Consider the following 20,606-nt stretch of genomic DNA (forward strand, 5'->3'; position numbering starts at 1 on the left):
CACAGGTATACACGTGCTTGGTGGTTTGCTGCATCCATTCCCCCATCATCTACATTAAGTATTTCTCCTAATGTTATCCCTTCCCAATCCCTCCACCCCTGCTATCCCTCCCCTAGCCCCCCAACCACTGACAGGCCCTGGGTGGGTAATGTTCCCCTCCCTGTGTCCATGTGTTCTCATTGTTCAACCCCACGTGTGAGTGAGAATATGAGGTGTTTGATTTTTTGTTCTTGTGTCAGTTTGCTGAGAATGATCGTTCAATATATATAGAACTCACAGTGGCCATCATTAGAATGTGAAAGCAGGGGATGTAATCATCAAAAGTTGTACAGGTGACTTCAAAAGTAATCATTAGCATTTATAATTACTTTTGGTTTAATTTCTTAAACAAGAGGCTGGAGGCACAGGTGTTCATTATGTGCTTATTCTATATATTTTATAAATATTTTATGAATATATCGTTTCTATTCAATATTTAATAAAGTAAGTCAATATAACTAGAAAAGGTTAAAAAGGAATATGCACCTATTTCAAATATTTTTGCACCATATTATTTAACAATTGCATTGCCCTGGGCCTGGCAAGGTGGTTCACACCTATAATCCTAGCACTTTAGGAGGCAGAGGCAGGAGGATGACTTGAGCCCCAGAGGTCAAGGCTGCAGTGAACGGTGATCAGTTTCTTCTTTGGACGGGGCTTTGTCTTGGGGGTGGTTAATTTGGAGGGCTCGTAGGTTACAGACCATTCACAGCATCTGCTTTTTGCCATCCTCACTCCCAGCTTCGAGTTGAGGCCCAGGAGGCCTTCTTCCAGGCTCAGCTGCAGCTCTCACGTTAACCTGCTGAGTTCTTTGTGCCTAGTAGGAAACTCTGAATTTAGGAATGTATATGTTAGCACTTGTATTTCTAGGTTTTCCAGTTCCCAGGGTCATTAAAGATTTTTTTCCCTTTCCTTTCGTTCTCCCAAAAAAGCTGGTGATTCACTTGAGTCTTTGTGGTTTAACCTCACAAGAGGTTCATGGTGACACCTGTCACTTTAAAGTACAAGAATGATGTACTTTAAAGGAAAAGAGAAAACTCCATCACAGTCCCATTCTCCAATGTCCATGCAATGAATTGCTGAGCATTTGGGAAGCAGCACCAAGTGTATTACAGGTATGAAGTGAAACTTGATCTTTGACCTGTGATCAAAATTGAACCATTGTTCAGTTTGACTTCTATTTGCTTCAAAATATGTAGAATTTTGGTTGACAATTAATTTGCAAGACTAACTTTAAGAATATAACAGTTTTGAAGAAAACATTGAGTGTTTTTCAAATGAAGGGGCTTACAGAATGTTACAATGCAATTAATATAATTTGTCTTTTGTTATGCAAATTGCTAACACCAGCTATTAAAACATATTTTAGTAGAAATTCTTTTTCATATTTTTTTCCTCTACACTGTGAGTCTTTAAGCCTTGGTGGACTAGAGCAACATCGTGCTGCCCAAAGGACTAATCTAGGCAAACTAGTTCACATTTTAGTGGATGTCGCAGTTAATGTGTAATAAAACATTATTTCCCCCGCATAGTGTTCAACAGCATTGAAATGACACCTTAAACCTAGCATCACATTGCATAGTATAGTCACTTACAAACCCTTCAAGGCTACCCTGATCATTAATATTTGTTTGAAAGCAAATCACCGATTTATCTATTGAAACTACTTGAATGACAGCAAACAAGGAACGACAGATGGTTTTGTCAGCCATGGATATCATGTGTTCCCTACAAGTGGTCTCCTATGATAAAACTGTGTTCTCAAATGCACTCTCTTCAGGGTCTTAATATTCTGTGTCTTCTCTCTGTATTTGTAAAACATTATGGCCCATTAATTTCCTATCTCTACACATTTGGTTTGCTTAAATAAACGCAGGATAAAAAAAGAATACAATTATGTAGTGTAGAATAATATAGAATGCAAATTCCACGTGTTTCCTTATACTAGGCCTTACATGAGTGTGGGATATTGAATCAATCTTGTCAGGAGTTGATGTTGTTTGGGGACTTGTTCCTGTTTGAGCTACTTCCAAGGAACTACAGTTTAGATGCTGGTCTAGTGTTACTTTCTGTTTGGGGTTGGACGGGCTTGCCAAATGTTCTCATTATCTGCTTTTTCCTCAACCTTAAGTCTTCCTCTAAACTCTGTTCAGTCTCCCAGAAGATACTGTTTTGATCTGTTACTCAACAACAGTTAATCTAGTTGGGGGTGGGAATAGGATGGAGAAGCATCCTCCGTCATTCTGATGAAGTCCCAGTCTTAGGTTGACACTGTTTCTGGGTGTTCAGGGTTGGAGCCTTCTTAGTGATCCCGTCCCACCTTCGGGTATAGGTCTAAATCCAACACATATTTGATTTTCCTTTTTTCTTTTTTCCTTTGCAAAGTTTAATGAGTTTCTCCAATGCCCTGAGAACAGTGCCATTTCTTGTATTTCCCTTTGTGATATAAAGGATGGAGAGATTGTCAAACAAATGTAATTCTCTATTCAAAAAAATGTGTATCACTTTACCTTGATTGCAATGTTTTCTTAGTGATTTCTCAGGTTTTCTAACCATTACCTTCCTAAAATGTTATTCAATATTCTAGCTCGTAATACTATTTTAAGTAGTTGACAATTTATATAAATAAGCCACTGTAATATAATCTTTGTGTGTTTCCATTCTTCTGCTTAAACTTGTCTCTGAGATTCTTCAACTTTGTTGCATTCAGGAAATTTTTAATTCCGTTTTATAGGATTATTTTGCATAAATACACCAACTTTATTTAGCCATTCTAGTGTTGAAGAATATTTTGGCTCTAATTTTGAGGTACTATAAAAATTGATTCAGTGAAAAATATTGTGTATATCTTCAAGTTTATGTAGGCAATCAGACTATATTTTAGAATTAGAACATCTGGCCAATAAAGAATGCTAATAGTCAGTTTGCCAAAAAAGGATTTCCATTTACATTTCCCCAGCCATGAATAAATTTCATTTATTCTCTATCTTATGACACTGTGTCTTTAAATTTTGGTATTTTTTATAGGTGCCTATGGTACAACTGGTAGACTAACTCTTACTTTTAAAGACTAATGAAAATGAGCACTTTTTAATATTTGGCCAGTTATTTATGAATCAAATTTTGTAAAGTGCATGTTCAGGCATTTTACCCAAACTTTTATGGAATTCACTGTCTTTTATTAATTACATTTTAAGTATTCATCACACATCTATACTGTATTTTATTTTATGTATGTTGAGGTGAGTATCTTTCTCCACTATTGGTTTGCATTTCAATTCTTGTATTGTGTTTTTTGAAACACAGAAGTCATCATTATTAAAATAAACCAACTAATTTAATTTTTGTCCTGATTAAAAAATTCTTATGAGAATATTGTATCATGTTCCCTTTACCCTTAGAACTTCAATCTATCAGGAAACGACTCTGTATGTTTTCAATATTTGGTTACTTTTTTTCCAGTATTTAATTAATCCAGCATTGGTCTGATCAATTTATGTATTTCAATGTAGAAGAGCACACTAATAATGCAGGATTATTTATATATGTGGTGAGAATTGCAAAATAAAACCCAGTGTAGAAGGTCAAATAATATTACCTCAGAGGATATATTAATACAATGAAACATGATAGGTAATTGTAGTATGGTTAGATAAAGAAAAACATTTCCCAGTTATCACTGAGCCTTCACTCTAAGTTTTTGCATGAAGCAAAGGATCCTAACTCTCTTCCATCGATTTTAACTCCATTCACACATGTCTGTCAGTCAGTGTCTTTCACTCAGTGACAGTCAGCAATAAAGAAAAAAAAGTATAATTTATGCCATAATCATGAATAATTTTTCAAAAATTATTTAATAAAGAACCAATACATATACTTTTAGTGTTTTCATCATATTTAATAGTAACACAATAAATGAGTTTTGGTAACATTAGAAGGCAATTTAATGCATAAAAAAGAACCTATCTGTCCTGTTTGATAAGGCACAAGGAAAAGGGCTTCCTGGGATAAAGGGGCTCCCCCAGCATATGAACACAGTTCTGCTTTTGCTCTGTTCAGAAGTGAATACAGCAAAAAACAGGCCTGAGGGGAGGTGAGAAGGAGCAATTAGGGATGGTGTGTATAAGGGAACTTTGATGAACATCAACAAAGCTCACAGTTCTAGCTTCATAATCCAGGAATAATCCTACAGGACTGGCAGGTCTTGGGACATATTGCAGCGTAAGTGGGGAGGCGGTAAAGAGAGTGCAGTGAATGTCATTCTTAACACATCCGAGAAGAAAGAGTCCCTCCTCTCCATGTATATTGCCATCGGGATTCTTTTCTTTCCAGTACTCATTACAGACACCAAAAGCCCAATTCCAAGAATTCCCCACATGGGCCTCCCAGTAATATTGGCCAGAGGTGAAAGTCTGAGCACCCCATGCAAGAAAACTTTCAGATGCATTGATATGGGGCGCATCTTGACGGTGATATCCAATACACAGGCTTCCCAAATCTCCACACAGAAAGAGACGACTGTTGGCTTCTTCATGATGCAAAGTAATATCCACTGGGGGCGAGGGGAAGCATAGACGTGTAAATAAGGAAAAAAAGATTGTTGTATTGAGAAGTTACGAGCCAGGCGCAGTGGCTCACACCTGTAATCCTAGCACTTTGGGAGGCTGAGGTGGGTGGATCACCTGAGGTCAGGAGTTCAAGAGAAGTTACTTTACTAGTAAATGTAAAGTCATAAAGAGAATTTTGCTTGTAACTTCTAATAAAATATAGAGATGATTAATATTACCTACAAGACAAACAAAACCCTAAACACGGCTATGAATTTTTTTTAAAAAAAACTTACATATTGAGAGTCAAATGTGAGACTAACTTATTTCAACCCAATTTTCAAAGCAAAATATACACATTATATTTCCTAAATCCTCTTTTGTTATCAAGGTAATTATTTAGAAATGTTTCTTATTCTTAAAAATTAGTGCTATCATTTTGGAAAGAATTTGAAGATTTTCAGTTACTCAAAAACCATTCTAGATAACTGATAAAACCCCATATGTCCATGTTTTATGTGGTAGTTTAAAGCAGATTTCTTCAAAATCTTTTACCATTCTCTCCGTGGTCCTCCATGCTAGCTCTGGGACGAAGCTGGATTTTATACTTAACATATAGCTCTTCATACTGCAATTAAACTGAACTTAGTTTTGTTTGTAATTTTACTTATATTCACAAAATGATTTTTTATTTTTATACATTAACTCAAATTTTTGTAATATATGAATATATATCCATTTAAAAAATACAAACCCCCAAGAATCTACAGTAAACTATATTCCCCAAAAGAAGAGTTCTTAGCAGTTCAAATCAATAAAGAAATGTATAATTTTGTATTTAACGTTAAACAACTCACCTTCGTTCTGAGCACTGTTCCATTAGCTCCTTTTTAAAATTTGCTACCCTACTCCTTTTTCCCATTATTTAACTCAGGGCGTAGAAGGCCAGAATGTGTTTGTTTTTCACTGTCTTTCAAATCTGACTATATGTTAATGTTATAAATATGACTATAAATACATACACAGATACAAAAGGGTTGCATGGCTGTATTGTTCACATGTTTATAAAGAAGAAAAATATTTGATAAAGTGTGAAATACTACCTATGTGATCCTGACAACAAAGAATATTTAGACAGCGGGAGTGCTGTCAACGGGTGGAGACTCACCTCGGAATTGGTTGAGCCTGTCCATCAGTCCAGTGATGGGCCCTTCACTGAGCTCTGGATTCACAGGCTGGGGCATGTGCAGCAGCACGGACTGGCTCCTGCAAGGAGGAAGATGTGGTTACAACATCCACAGCCAAAAAGTAAATAAAAATCACTATTTGTATTTAAAAGACATTTCATAAGAATCTTTTGAACCCACAAATTTGATTATTCAAAAAATTATTACTTCCTTTTTGAAATTTATTCTTATTTACTGTTTCTGAATTTTAAAGCATGATGGAAGAATGTGAATCAGAATTCAATTTGATTTTTCTGTTTTTTTTGTTTTTTTTTTTTTTTTTTTTTTTTTGTACTAAATTCCTAAGGTTTCTTAGCCTTATGGCCTTGGAAGTATTGAGAAATGAAATTCTGAGTTCCACTTCTTGGCAGGCTCCCCAGAAATCTTTGTCTGAAATAGCGGGATTCTAGGAAGACTGCTGCATCTGCGGCTTCCTTTCAAGATAAAGGATGCAAAACTTGTTCTAGGTAGGGAGATCTGCCTTTTAGCAACAAGCTTCCGTAGAGACTTAAACAGTTCTAATTATCCACAGTTTTTTCAATCTATTTTTCAGACTTGTTAATTGATACGTATATATGTATAAACAAGAAATCAACACTTCCTCACTGCTAAAATACTCCCCCCTCCTCTCTCCTGCTTCCTCTCATGACTTTCTCACCACCCAGAAAACAAAACTTTATCTTTCACCTATGCAGGCTTTTAAGCGACAAAAAGGAAATCGGGAATAAACATGCTTGCTTTATTTCACTCTTCTTTTATGCATTTATTTATTTTGTGGTTTGTCTTTTTTTGTGTGGGAACAAAAGTGGATCCAGAAAAATTAGTAACAATATCTTAATAATTTATGCCATGACTTGAGTAGAATCTGCTTTGATGTTTGTGGAAACTGAAAGAACATATGCTAAAATCTAGGTACACACTCACCTGTGTAATATATCTCCAAAACCCTGTAAAAAAAAAATAGAATGATTTAGTGCATTTCACAAGGCACATCTTTTACTAAGTTCATTGTGAGATTTGGAGTTAGTTTCTGAAGATGTTATTTCCCTACCATCCTCCCTTTTGGAAAGCATTTTCTGTTTCTTCTCTAATAAAGAACCCAGTCAGTGGTACTGTCATGAATTAATGTCTTGGGAACATCTGAGTTTTGAAGACATTCCCTAAACAAGTCAAGGGAGAAGAGGCCCAGAGAGTATGCTCTGTGGTAACCAGGAAGAACCCCTACTCAGTCACCTTTCCCAGAACCTATCACCAAAATGAATGGACCTCAAAATAATATTAATGTAAGCCTAGATTCCTGAAACTCCTGATCTTGTCATGTCCCCAAAGTAACCTAAATGTAAATGAATCACTCGCTATTTTACTATTTTATACATGTTCAATGATCCAAAATATATTATCGACTTAGATGGGGAATATTTATTGGGGATGTTACCTTGACCATTTCACAAAATTTTGTGGCTAGTGGATAAAGTAGGAGGTACCTTTGGTCTGGTGGAATCCCGTGGTGTGGCTATACTCTCCCAACAAAGTAGCATTAGTTATGGGAATGTGTTTTTGGAAACAAATCATGGAAATAAAGGTAGGGAGATGGAGTTCAGCCATGAGAAAAATACCTATGCATGTGAACATTCAAAAACCTGAAACCACATTGTGAGTTTGTACCTGAAGTAGCTCCACATCTGGTTTATGGCACATTTCCTTCAGCTCCTCATACATTCCTCTTAAAATCTCCCTCTTGTGAACCATTTTGGCTTTACTTTCAGTATGTTGACGAAAAATATCTTTGCCCTTCTTTCTCAGCATCTCCAAATTATGTTGTCCTTCTTCATGGAGAAATACAGGCATCTTCTGATACTCAGCTCTGATTGCTTCTAGTCTTAAATTCACATAATCCTGCAGTGACAATAGGTTATTCAAAATAGAAATGTGTTTAACCATCTCTTATTACATCTCGCTGATTCCTTTTGTCTCTTGAACATCCAACGGTTTAAAACTCAGTCTTGCCAGTTCTCAGAATGCACAAAATTTTGTTCATTTCCTTTCTTTCTACATAAAGATCAACATAGATATATCTGACAGATTACATTAAATTTATTCAAGATAATGTGTTTCCTAAGACAGTCAGAAATTTAAAAAAACCCCAAATTTGGATTTCTCTATTCCAACCCGTATTTATGGAATAGTAATAACAGTTCATGCTTAAGAGTTGCAGTACTGAGCTATGTTTACTAGGAAAGAAATAAGATATTTCTATTTCTGAGATATACAGCAAGTTGTTTAAACTCATTGCATGTGAAATGACCTTAGACTAGCATGCCCAGCTAAATGCGTTTCATCCAGGAAAACCTATCATAATAGCGCTACATTTATGATCTGGTCCTCTCTGTCTCTCTGAATTCATTTCCTTCCATTCTTCTGCTAACTCATCCCAATCTGAAACATAGACTTCCCTGTGGTCCCTCAGGCCTTCGAATATACACAACTTCAAAATTACTGTCTATGCTGTTCTCTCCCAACTGTAATTTTTATATATGCATACATATAATGCATACACTTATACACTCATGTTTTGCATATATATCCATAGACACATTAGTGTTCCCTTTCCTCTTCAAAACTTTGTTTCAATTTGAATTTTTCAGTGAGGCTTTTTTCTGACCACCCTGTTTAAAACTCAGACATTCATCTCCAGTTTCTGCCCACTATTGTCCTTTTCTACTTCCCTGCTTGACTATTCTTCAACAAAGAACCTACCACGCTCTAACACATCACGTATTGCATGTATTTGCATGTTGATCATTTGCCTCTCTCACTTGAATTGTATGATTTATGAGGACAAAGATGCTTCATTTCTTTTTATCAGTAAATTTTCTAATTTAACAATCGATATAGACTAGGACTCATGAAATACTTTTCAACAAACTAATAAGTAATATAAGTTATCATACCCTCAAAGTATACATCCACAAAGGGAAAATCATTTTTAATATTTTGGAAGTCCTCAGAGTTCTCCTTACATATAGATACTAGTTCCCAATATTCTGGCATGTTTATATGTCTCCCTCAAGACACAAATCCGCATTTTTTACCACTTTTCTCATCATATGTATTATTCAACATGAAATAGTTAAGATTCTTAATTTCATGGTTTCCCTAGATTTGCTCTGTCACTTTTTCTGCATCAAATTTTTCATATATTCCCAAATACTACTTGCATATCAACATTCAGATTAATGCTGACTGACACTCAGATGGTTCACTTGAGCTTTCCATGGCTGCCAAGTAGCTACTGTGAGCAGCATTTATCCCACCAGCACATACAGAATGCTGTGAGATGGCCCAGTTTCTTGTATCTGTTGGTGTATAGCTATAGGTTTGTATGGAAACAAACCAGCATGCTTTGGGTAACATTAGTGGTTTTGTCAGAAATCCTACCAAACAGCCATACTATTCTATCTAAGAAATGAGGGCACTTTTTCTTAATGTTGCCTCCTTTTTTTAAAATGGAATCCCAGGAACATTACTGTTTGATATCAAGTTCCTATTTTAAGAGCCACCCATTTGCCCACTGTAAGTTCCTAGAGAAGATAGAGTTTATATGCTACTAACCTTCCAGCATCTGGCTCTGGTGGTTTCCATGTTCAGGTTTCCATGATTTTCACAAGCTTTTTCCCATAAAGACTGCATTTTCTTTAAAAGCTTCTCCTGTAAAAGAGCCATAAATTGAAGCATCAGTGAAGACAATAAAGTAACATATGGACAGTGACATAGGGAGGGGGTCCAGAATAAGAGTCAAATAAGCCCCAAGTAAATGGCATTTCTTCTGTTCCCCTCCCCCCCTTTTTTTTTGTCAAATCTCAGAAGTTTCCAGCTAAGAAAGACCAGAACGAGGATGATTATTAAAGAGACTCAGAGTTGCCTTTATCCCACCTCCAAGAAAACAGCCTCACAGGAACTTTATGTGTGCTTTATAGAAACAGATCGTCAGAGGCATCACCTACCCGGTGTTCCTCAGCAGCCCATTCAGTGGAACAGTGTCTGTGATCCCGGTGCCCCTGAGAGTTGCAGCACAGCAAACAGAGCAGGCTCTTGTCCACTTCACAGAACATCTTCTTTGTCCGCCTGTGAATCTCACACATTTGCTCCTCAGATCTCAGGAACTGCCGGAGACTGGCTTTTCTGGCAAGGGAAGCTAGATTCTTCAAATTCATGTTAGTTTTGAGGTTTCTCTGCTGTGTTGTCTTTCTGTATTTAGACCACTGAGCTAGCACTTGGGTGTCTTGCCAGCTGAGATAGAAACAGGGCCTGTAAAAGCTGTGCCCACAGTCTAGGGTGACTGGGTCTATGAAGTACTTCATGCAGATAGGGCAGGTGACTGTCCTCTGGAAGGCTTTCAAGAATCCAGAATCCATGTTTCTGAAGAAGAAAGAGCAACATGTCATTTTGGAGCCTGGGTTGATGAAAAACTTCTCAACACGGGGAGATATGTGACAGCTTTATTTTCTTGACAGTGTTGATTAAAGTACAAGAAACTATTTCTTCTTTAACATAAATAAAATTCCCACAAAGAGAGTCTGCAGGCTTAATAGCAGATGTTACTGACTAGATGAGACACAGTCCCTTCTGCTAGTTTCTGTCTGTAACATAATACAAATCTACCGAACTACCCATTTTCTCAATGTGAATCTAGAAATTGGGTTTTGGTTCTAAGTGGTCTAGAATAAATAGTAGTTGTTGGTATTCTTCTTTCAAATAATGACTGAATGACTATGAAAGATTGAGGCGGGGGGGAACAACTTTGGCCAAAGAAATATGAGAAGATGGCCAGAGGGTTCTACGCCTTATTTTTAGACAGGGATACAAAAGTCGGGCAGCAAACCACCATGGCACCTGTTTACAGATGTAACAATCCTGTATGTCCTACACATTTACCTCAGGACTTAAAACTAAAAACCAAAATGAAAACACACTAAAAAACCAACCAACCAAATAAACAAAGAAAAAGATAGCAATTAAACCAATCTAGGTTTAGTAGAAGAGAAAAAAGAATAATTAAAAATATTGGGTCTTTTTATTTTCTTGTGGGTTAAATTAACTTTTCCTAGGGATACTCAAAATCTGGACTAACATACAGGAGATTTTTGTTAAACTCAAATAGATATAATCATATTTCTATGGTGTGTTGGTGAATTTTAGTTATCAGCATGACTCAATTAACCAGTAACTAGAGAACTGGTCAATCATTGCTTTGGGTGAGTCTGTGAAGGTGTTTCCAGAGGAGAGAGAGATGTGAGTTGGTGAGCTGAGTGGGACCATCATCCCTCAAAGTCGGTAGGCACCATCCAATCAGCTCATAGCTCAGATAAAAGGAAAAAGGCAGAGAAAATGGAGTTTCCTTTGTCTTTCTCCTGAAGCTGGTTCTGAGGCTTTCAGCCTTGATCTCAGTCAGAATACAGGTATCCTTAAGATTCCAGCTTAAAACAATCTATATTGAAACAGCTGAGACTCTATAATCAAGAAAACAAATTTTCCTGATGAATTCTCTATCCTGTAGAATCATGAGTAACTTGAGAACAGATACACAGTCTGAGAAATGTGTAAGGTGGTTTTATTTATTGAGATGGAGTCTCCTTCTGCAGCCCAGCTGAAGTGCAGTGGTGCAATCTTGGCTCACAGCAACCTCCACCTCCTGGGTCAAAGATATTTCCTGCCTTAGCCTCTCTAGTATCTGGGATTACAGGAACATGCCGCTATGCCAGGCTAATCTTTGTATTATTATTTTTCTAGTAGAGACAGAGTTTTGCCATGTTAGCCAGGCTAGACTTGACTACCTGGCCTCAAGTGATCCACCCATGCTGGCGTTACAGGCATGAGTCACTGAGTCCAGTCAGGCAATTTTACTATTGTTTTAACATGATAGAAGATACTTACACCTACCTAGATGGTATAGCCTACTACACACCTATGGATACAGTATAGCTGCTTGTTCCTAGGCTACAAAATTGTACAGTATGTTGTGTACTGCATACTGTAGACAACTGTAACAGTAACACAAGGGGCATTTTGTATGTCAATATATTCAAATACAGAAAAGGTACAGTAAGTGTGCTGGCATTGTAATCTTATGTGATTACCATGTGTGGTTTTTGGTTGACTGAAATGGCTCATGAATGTATCTGTACATATACATCCTATAGTTCTGTCTGTCTGGAGAGCCCTATCATATAAACTGTAATCTTTGTTTTGGCAATTTTAAGTTCTTTACTCTCCTTTATTTGATAACACTGCTGAATTTAAGTGAAAGAAATGAAAATCTTAGAAATGCAAATATTCTCCAGAGGTCATTGTTGTCATTTTAAGAAATTTTTCATAGTTGAATAAGATTAATACTCAAGTGAGATTGCAGCCACCATCACAAATCAAATTACGTCTTACATATTTGTTTGGTCAAAAAATTGTGTTTTGATTTCTAAACTAGGATATTTTGGGGAACTTTCGTATTTTTTTCAGTTTTACTATTTTACATTGCTCATCATTACCTTACTAATTTAAAGTCATGTCTAAAGCTGAACATTATGAAAGCACATCATTTATGTGATTCATTGTCTTCTCAACAATATTAATACATTCATTACATATATACACACACCTGTGTATGTATATGTATTAATATGAGCTCTACATATTCATTATGCATACAGATCTGTTGGAGCAAACACTAGGTATTTCAATTTTTTTCAAAACTATTGAAGAATCATAGAAAACAAAGTAACAATTAGTATCCTCATAATTCATAAAACAATAGTAAGAATATGAGTTACAAATGGTATCACTATATAGATTTAAGATATTTTTAACACTATTATTTTGTAAAGGAAATACATAAACCTAATCATCTTACTCTCAAGCTTTAATACTCCACTGACTTAAATAGGTGGTGTGCTCTTCACAGATTCCTATAAAAGGACTTGGAAGAGATAAGCTCAGTTTTTGCCAAAAGAGAAGGACAGCACTTAGAGGAAACTGCATTTTGCTGACCTCTGCAAGTCAGTACTCCTGTGAATGAGCTCCTGACCTCAAGGAGTACTTAACAGAATTGTTTTTGAAGAATCATTGTGGGGACGATTAAAGGAATTTAGTAGATCCTGTTTGGTATTGGCAGAAACTGAAAGAACACCTGTTAAAAGGTAGGTACATGTTCACCCGTGTAATATGTCTTCAAACACCTGAAAAAAAAATTGGAAAGGCTTTGTGCATTCTACAAGATTAATCTTCCACTAGGTTCAGTGTGAGATCTGGAGGCAGTTTCTGAAAATATTTTCTTGCCATTTTCCCTTCAGGAAAGCATTTTGTGTTTCTTCTCTAATGAAAAACCTAGTCTATCACATTGCCATGAATTAATGTCCTGGTAAAGTCTGAGTCCTGAAGACATTCTTTATACAAGTGAAGGGAGAAAAGCCCAGAGCGTCTATTTTCTGCAGTAATCATTAATAATCGACTCAGTCATCTTCCCTAGGTGCTATTACAAAAGTGAGTGGATGAAATACTTAGATTCCCAAAACTCCCAATCTTGCCACGTCTCCAAATTAACCTAGTATAAATCAATCCCTATTTTATAAAGGTTCAAAAAAACAAAATATATTACTGACTTTAGATGGGGAATATTTATTGGGGCTGTTACCTTGACCATTCCACAATGTTTTATTGCTGGTGGATAAATTAAGAGGGACTTTTGTCCTGGTATAATTTCCAACAGGGACTGTACCTACAGAGAACCAGCTCAGTCAGGAAACCCGCAGGTGGGCTGAAGGTATTTGAGAAACAGACACCCAGATTGTACAAAAATGTGGATCTATCCTTGGGACCAGCAGCCTGAGAGCCTGCGGGGCTGACAGCTCTTCAGGACTGAAGGCCCCGGGCACAGATTCATCCATGCATTTATTTGCAATTACACAGGTGAGTCTCATTAATACACAGGTGTCCTGTATTTACACCTAACTCAAAAATACATCAGGTAGGCAGCTGTTATCCACCTACCACTAATTACAAACTAAAAGCATGCTCCACAAAGAAGCCATGGGGGCAGGGTAAACTTTGCTCCTCAACATCTTCGCCCTTCTTTGTTTGACAAAGCTAGCTAAGCAAGGAGAGCTCTATCTTGGTGAACCGTTTCTTGGAGGTTTCTGGATCCATACTTGCAAACTACACAAGGAGAAACAGAACAGATTAATAACATAATCGTAACAGTAATCATAGATTCTCCAAGTGTTTTCATCCAAATTTTGGGGCTGTCAATCTATCAGCAGCTTCCTCAAGCACCTCAGAACCTGACTAATGCCTGCTCTTAGATTTCTTCCTTAAGGAGTTGGGACCCAGAAATCTTTTGGGAAATAGGGCTGAGGTCGTTCTTCTGGAACTACGACCTGCTGAAAGGGGCATCACGGGCCCCGAGTCCCCCCTCTTTACATGCTGTCTGAAGGCCTTTCCAGGTGCTGTTTTATTCTCTCTCAATTATATTCAGTCTCATTTTACTTTATATAGAGTTAGTAAAGTTAACCTGTAACAGTCCCACCACCAAAAGATACGAGGGGGTTTAATACGGTTCTGAATCTAAAAAGTCTTCATTTCTTGTAAGCTTCTAATGAATAAAAATTAGGGCCTGATTTTCTATTACATTTTCCTTTCCAGACTTACCGGTTTTATGACCATCGGTATTTTCAAAGTGCTTTTATTCAGCTCTTAATACTGGCCATAGTATTTTTGGTCGTGGTTGTGTTAGTCCTCATCTCTCCAGACAATAGTGTTGTCTGGAATACATATAGTCTCAGTATATATAAAATCCAAATAATTGTAGTTCGTTATCCACCATCTGAATTTCATATTACTACAAGAGGACTGACTGGTGCTATCAAATGCTAAGTATCCCCTTTGGGGACCAATATAATTTTGTAGGAATTGTTGCACAGCACCTCCGCCTCTGTCACCACACAGAATTTCCAGATTAATGTTGTTAACTTAGAGGACCATTCTTTACTTGCATTCAGGTTTTGATGGCCAAAACACTGTTACTTTATTTCCAAAATTATTACAGAAAATACTAAGACCAGAGATCATTAATGGAAGGAAAAATATATGCCCAATGTGTGAGACCTTCTTTTACTACTATTCCAACTCCAGGAATACTCACTTGAACCTTGACAACCATCATCATGATTACCATAAGAGGCTGTCCTGCTTTCTTCAGGCTTTCCTCTTCTATTTGTGAAAGATTATTTAATTTGACCCCAAGTTGGTAGTGATGTCTGGCGTGTTCACCTTCTGGGAACAGTATTCCCCCTCGATGTTAGTCTCACCACCTCTGCAACTGGAGCAGGGGGGATCCTCTGCAGGTCTCTTTTTTGGATATTTGGCTTATAATACAGCTTTTAATGGCTGGATGGTAGCCAGACCACTTGCCGATTTGGACCTGCAGAAATACAAGCAAATCCTTTCCCACAGGTTATCACATTGCCCTTTTCCAGTTCTTTGTGAGTGGGTCTCGCTGCCAGATTCATTGCCTTACAGATTCTTCCTTGTTTATTCAGGTGGTGTTCAGTAACTAAATTTTCTAAAGCCTTCAGTATCTACCAATCCTTTAAATTGTTTTCCTTGAATTATAGTCTCACACGTAGGACATTTATCAGTAATTTGATTTACCCACTATGCTCCTCTGTCTAGTTTGTACCTCCAGGTCCTTTCATTCTTTTAGTTTCACTTTCTCCAATTTTTTTATGTTGTGTAACTAAAAGTTTTGCTGTGTGTTCCCCAGCCTCAGCACTCCAAGGAACAGAACAAGACACTGTAATTTGAATTTCCCCTATAAGTTTCACATCAATAACTCCTGTATGAAATCTATCTCCTTAAGTAGTAAGACTACGTTTTCCTAAGAATAAGCCCACAGTTCCAGGGGAGGGGGGAGGGTAAAGGGCCACAAACTCCTGCAGGTATTTTTTTGTGGGGGCTCTCCTGGTAAAATGCTTACCCTTTGAGAGCTGCACAAATCTGCTCCACTCCCAGCTGAGGTGGGGAACAAGCATTGTGTAGAGATAAGGGAATAGTTCACACTGGGTAGGCCCCGGTTTGCATCAGGGCCTGCCTGGGGTCCCTCGACCCGTTTCCCGAAATCAGATCAATTGGATTCAGCTGGTAAGAAGTAGCTCCGTTCTTTAATAATCCTAGCATGCACAAAGACTCAGGCCCGTGTTGACTGATGGCCTGTTTAAACTCCTTTAGCAGTTTGAAGGGATGCGTTCAAAAGCAACACACACTTGCCCTTGCTGATCTTGAGGTTACACAACAACTAGAAATTTCCAAGCCTTCCCATGTCCCTCTTTTCTCTAAAAGCATCCTCCACAAGGGAGCCATGGGGGCAGGGTCAACTTAACGTTCCTCAACATATACCCACAAAGTAGGATTAGTTATGGAAATGTGTTTGTGGAAACAAATTATGGAAATAAAGAGAAAAATGCCTTTCAGGAGAGAGGAAAAACACCTGCGCACATGAAGGTTCAACATCCCGATACCCCATGGTCAGTCAGTACCAGGAGTAGCTCCAACTCTGGGTTATGGCACATTTCCTTCAGCTCCTAATACATTCCTTTTAAAATCTCCCTCCTGTGGGCCATTCTGGCATTGCTTTCATTGAGTTGCTAAAAAACATCCTTGCCCTCCTTTAGGCAGACATGGCTCTGAACCTGAACCACCGTGGCTGTTTATTCATCAGCAAAATTTTCATTCCTTCTTCAAGACTCATCTAAACAGAGTTGATCTTTGATTCTGTATACCTAATAGGTATTTGTGGCAATTATGATGTCATACTTAGACTGGCTTTGTGTGTCTGTTACTTCTACTAGATTGTGAGGTCTGGCTGAAGTGACAGTGTTAACAAAATGAAGACATAAATTAAATCCCAGATTCACAGGCTAAGTAAGAAAATACCATTACTTTTAGGTTGGAAATAATTACAGTAAAATTTTATTTTATACTGCTGATTTTGAAACTTTGCCTGGGTCTTTAGTATAAACAAAAGAAAGAAAGTGATAGGGAAGGAGGCAACTTAAAATGATGGAGACTATCATCATTTAAACCATCATATAATCCACAGTTTGGCTTGTCCCTGCGAAATCACATGTTGAAACTGATCTCCAATTTGGCAGTGTTAAGAGGTAGGGACTACTGGGAGGTGTTTGGGTCATGGGAATCAATACTCACATAGAAATTAATGCCTTCACATTGTTGGGGTGAGTCGGGGTGAGGAATTTTCGCTTCAGCAGGAAAGGGTTTGTTCCTGAGAGAGCAAGTTGTTAAAAAGGGTCTGTCTTCCTGGTTTTTCTCTCTTGCTCTCTCTCTCACCACGTGATATCTTTGCACCCACCTGCTCCTTCTTCACTCCCTGCCATCAATGGACTCAGCCTGAGTCCTTCACCAGGTGTAGCTGCCCAATTGTAGACTTTCAGCCACCGTAACTGTGAGCATAATAAACTTTCTTTTATTAAATATTTGACCTCAGGCATTCTGTTACAGAAACACAAACTAATAAACCAATGTACATAGTAAATTAGTAAATCAAAGGCAGTATAAATTATTTATGGAGTGGATAGTACAAAACCTGTTTACATTTGAAAGAATAATCCAGGAGATAGTGCATGCAGAATTGCGTAGTAAAGTGGTATACCCATGGCTCTGAAAAAAGAGAGTGAGGAGGTGGTAAAATAAATTTGGAGCATAGTTGCAGAATAAAGGTGGACTGAAATAGGAAGACTTGTCTTCAAACAAAAGAGAAAGTGATAAAAATTTGGAGCATATTCATAAAATAAAGGTGAACTAAAATGTAAAGACATTATATAATCTGTAATATTCTCGAACACATGAAGTCAGGGTGCATTTCTCACAGATAATCAGTAATGTAAAGCCTTTCACTGAACCTATTAAGCTAAGAGCCACATCTCCCTCGTCTATGGGAGCTTATTTAAACACAGTTGACAGGCATCACTGAACAAAGGGCAAGTTGAGTCCTGAGAGTGTGCCCATTTGGGTGATCGGGAAAAATGTGAAAGCCAGAACACATGGGTTCAGTCCTTTATACTTCGTATGCCCAGTGCCCTCACACAGCCTCATTAAGTCTCTCATTTTTTTGTGGCTCCACTATGAACTGGCAGGATTGTCTGTCTCACATACTCTAAGGGTAGTTGAGAACCACCATAGCTCTCCAAACTAAGGCTAGGAGCCACAGCAAGGTTTGGGATCTGTAGGTGAAGCGGTGTAGTTGTTGGGGGAGGTGAAGCTGGAAGAATACTGTTGGTGATGAGGAATTCAGCAAAGATTCTGCCAATTGTTAGGCTCTTAATTGAGTTAATTAGGAAGGGGTTGCATTCATTAATAATAATCAGAGTGGAGAAGCAAGGTTGTCCTATCAGAGGAAGAAAATCATCTGGGTACTTTGGACAGCTGTCAAGGAGGTGACTATAAGAATAAGACAAGGGGCTCAAGCGCTGGTATATGACGTATTTCCTGTTTCCATAAGGAGGTCTTTGGAGTAAAAGCCTGTGAGGAAGGACATACTTGTAAGTTCTAGGTTACCAGTAATATGGGAAGAGGAAGCGAATGGTGAAGTTTTGAGTAATCCTCCTATTTTTCGAATGTCTTGTTCATCATTGAGATTATGGATGGATACTGAACATATAATTAATATAGCTTTAAAAAAGTTGTAGGTACTGATGTGAAGGGATACTAGGTGTGGCTGATTAATGTCAATTGTGACTATTATAAGGCCCAGCTGCCTTGAGGTGGAAAATGCAACCATTTTTTGGATAGCATTTTGTGTTAGAGCAAGGATTGCTGTAAATAAGAAGTTGTAAATAATAGCCCCTAGGCATAATGTAAAGATGTGGATTAATGGGTTATTTTCTATGAAAGGGTAGAAGCAGTTAAGCAGGAAAACCCCTGCTACAACTACAGTGCAGGAGTGGAGCAGAACTGAGACGGGCTGGGCTTTCTATAGCACATGGAAGTCAGAAATGGACACCGAATTGAGTTGAGTTTCCTGCAGCTGCTAAGAGAAGGCCAATTAATGAAAGCGAGTTGGGGGTAAGATTTAGAATAAACGCTTGTTGAAAGTCTCATGCGTTGGAGAATACGAGGAACTATGTTGTAGCTAGAATAAAGCCAATATCGCTGATGCAGTTGCACAGAATCGTGCAGGGCTTGCAGGGCTGCTGTTTTAGCATCTGCTCGACCTTATCAGCTAATAAGTAAGAAGGATAAAATTCCTACACCTTCTCATTCGATAAAGAATTGAAAGAATTTGTTGGCAGTCACCAAAATTAATATCGCAATGAGGAAAATAAGTAGATATTTTAAAAAATGTATTGATGTTAGAGTCTGAACTTACATCATATTGAATCATATTACAATGATAGTGTGATACTAATTTAATCAGTGATGATACGGTTCGTGCTAAATATTGCAAAAACCTAATCATCTCTGTGTTCACCTTTCTTAATACCTTAAATACCCCCAAAGAGGTAGGTGTGGTCTTCAAAGATTCATATAAAAAGATGTAGAAGATTAATATTTTTGAAAGCTCATTGTTCTGCAGAGGAGAAGGGCAACACTTAAAGTTAACTGCATTCCGGTGACCTCTGAAGGTCAGCACTGTGGCAAATGAGCTCCTGACCTTGAGGAATGCTTAACAGAACTTTTTGGAACAATCACTGTGGGAAACATTCATAGAATCCTAGGATAAGTTCAAGTTATATGGAGAAAAATATTTCTCTCTTCCTTTACAAATAATAAATGACAGTGACAAAAAAATCTGCCTTAAAATCTACTTAATATTGTTTTATGACAGGAGGTCATTAGTTGTTATTTTGTGTATTCCACAATTGTTCAGTACATTTTTTAAGAATTTTAAATATCTAGTATTTGCTGCAATACATTTGTATGCATCGTGAATATATGGAATTCAAATTAAAACATATCTCTATATATATAGGTATGTGTATATATGTGTGTGTGTGTAATGCATTTATTCATATTGGCACATTGAATTAAGTAAAAAGGTAATTATTGAATACTGCAAATGTTGTGCTTTCATAACCTTAAGCTTTTAGACATGACTTTAAATTGCTAAGGCAATAATGAGATGAAAAATGGTGATACTAAGGAAATAAGAAGGCTCTCAGAAATACCCTAGCTTTGAAATCAAAACACAGTTGTTGAGAAGATAAATGTATAAGGCATAATTTGATACATGATACTGGTTGTCATTTGAATTGAGGCTTTAGTCAGATTAAACTATGAAAAATTCCTGGAAATATCTCAGATGACCTCTGAAAAATATTTGCTCTTCTTAGATTTTCACTTTCTGCACTTAAATTCAGCAGTATTTTTAAGTAAAAGAGAGTAAGGTAAGGACTTCAAACTGCCAAAGCAAATATTACAGATTACAGTTTGTATCCATCAGTGTTCTCCAGAGGGATAAACCATAGGTTGTGTGTGCATGTATATATATATGTATACGTATACACACACACACACACACACACACACACACACACACACAGAAAATACTCATTGTGTTACAGTTGCCTACAGTATACCATACAGCACATGTTGTACAGGTTTGTAGCCTAGGAATAATAGGCTATACTGTATACCCCATAGGTGTGTAGTAAGCTATACCATCTAGGTTTGCATAAGCGTAATCTATGATATTCAAACAATAACTAAATTGCCTAATGCATTTCTCAGA

At 37.4% G+C, this 20,606-nt stretch overlaps 1 protein-coding gene across 5 annotated transcripts in view; it reads right to left on the reverse strand.

The window, feature by feature from the left end:
• NAALAD2 (N-acetylated alpha-linked acidic dipeptidase 2) overlaps nucleotides 1-20,606 on the reverse strand; it is a 115,780-nt gene that overhangs the window by 74,504 nt on the left and 20,670 nt on the right. For 3 of the 5 annotated variants that reach the window (XM_074400348.1, XM_074400347.1, XM_074400346.1), the window contains 5 exons: nucleotides 9,817-10,231; nucleotides 9,425-9,520; nucleotides 7,478-7,708; nucleotides 6,737-6,759; nucleotides 5,755-5,852 (listed from right to left, as the gene is read on the reverse strand). In XM_074400348.1, coding sequence (XP_074256449.1) covers nucleotides 5,755-5,852; nucleotides 6,737-6,759; nucleotides 7,478-7,708; nucleotides 9,425-9,520; nucleotides 9,817-10,227 — 859 coding nt within the window. In that variant the 5' untranslated portion in view covers nucleotides 10,228-10,231. Of the gene's footprint in view, nucleotides 1-3,916; nucleotides 4,592-5,754; nucleotides 5,853-6,736; nucleotides 6,760-7,477; nucleotides 7,709-9,424; nucleotides 9,521-9,816; nucleotides 10,232-20,606 lie in introns of those variants that run through there. The other 2 variants (XM_074400349.1, XM_010352277.3) reach the window with 2 other exon arrangements.

Source organism: Saimiri boliviensis, chromosome 6 (genome assembly GCF_048565385.1).
Source record: "Saimiri boliviensis isolate mSaiBol1 chromosome 6, mSaiBol1.pri, whole genome shotgun sequence".
Lineage (NCBI taxonomy): Eukaryota > Metazoa > Chordata > Mammalia > Primates > Cebidae > Saimiri > Saimiri boliviensis.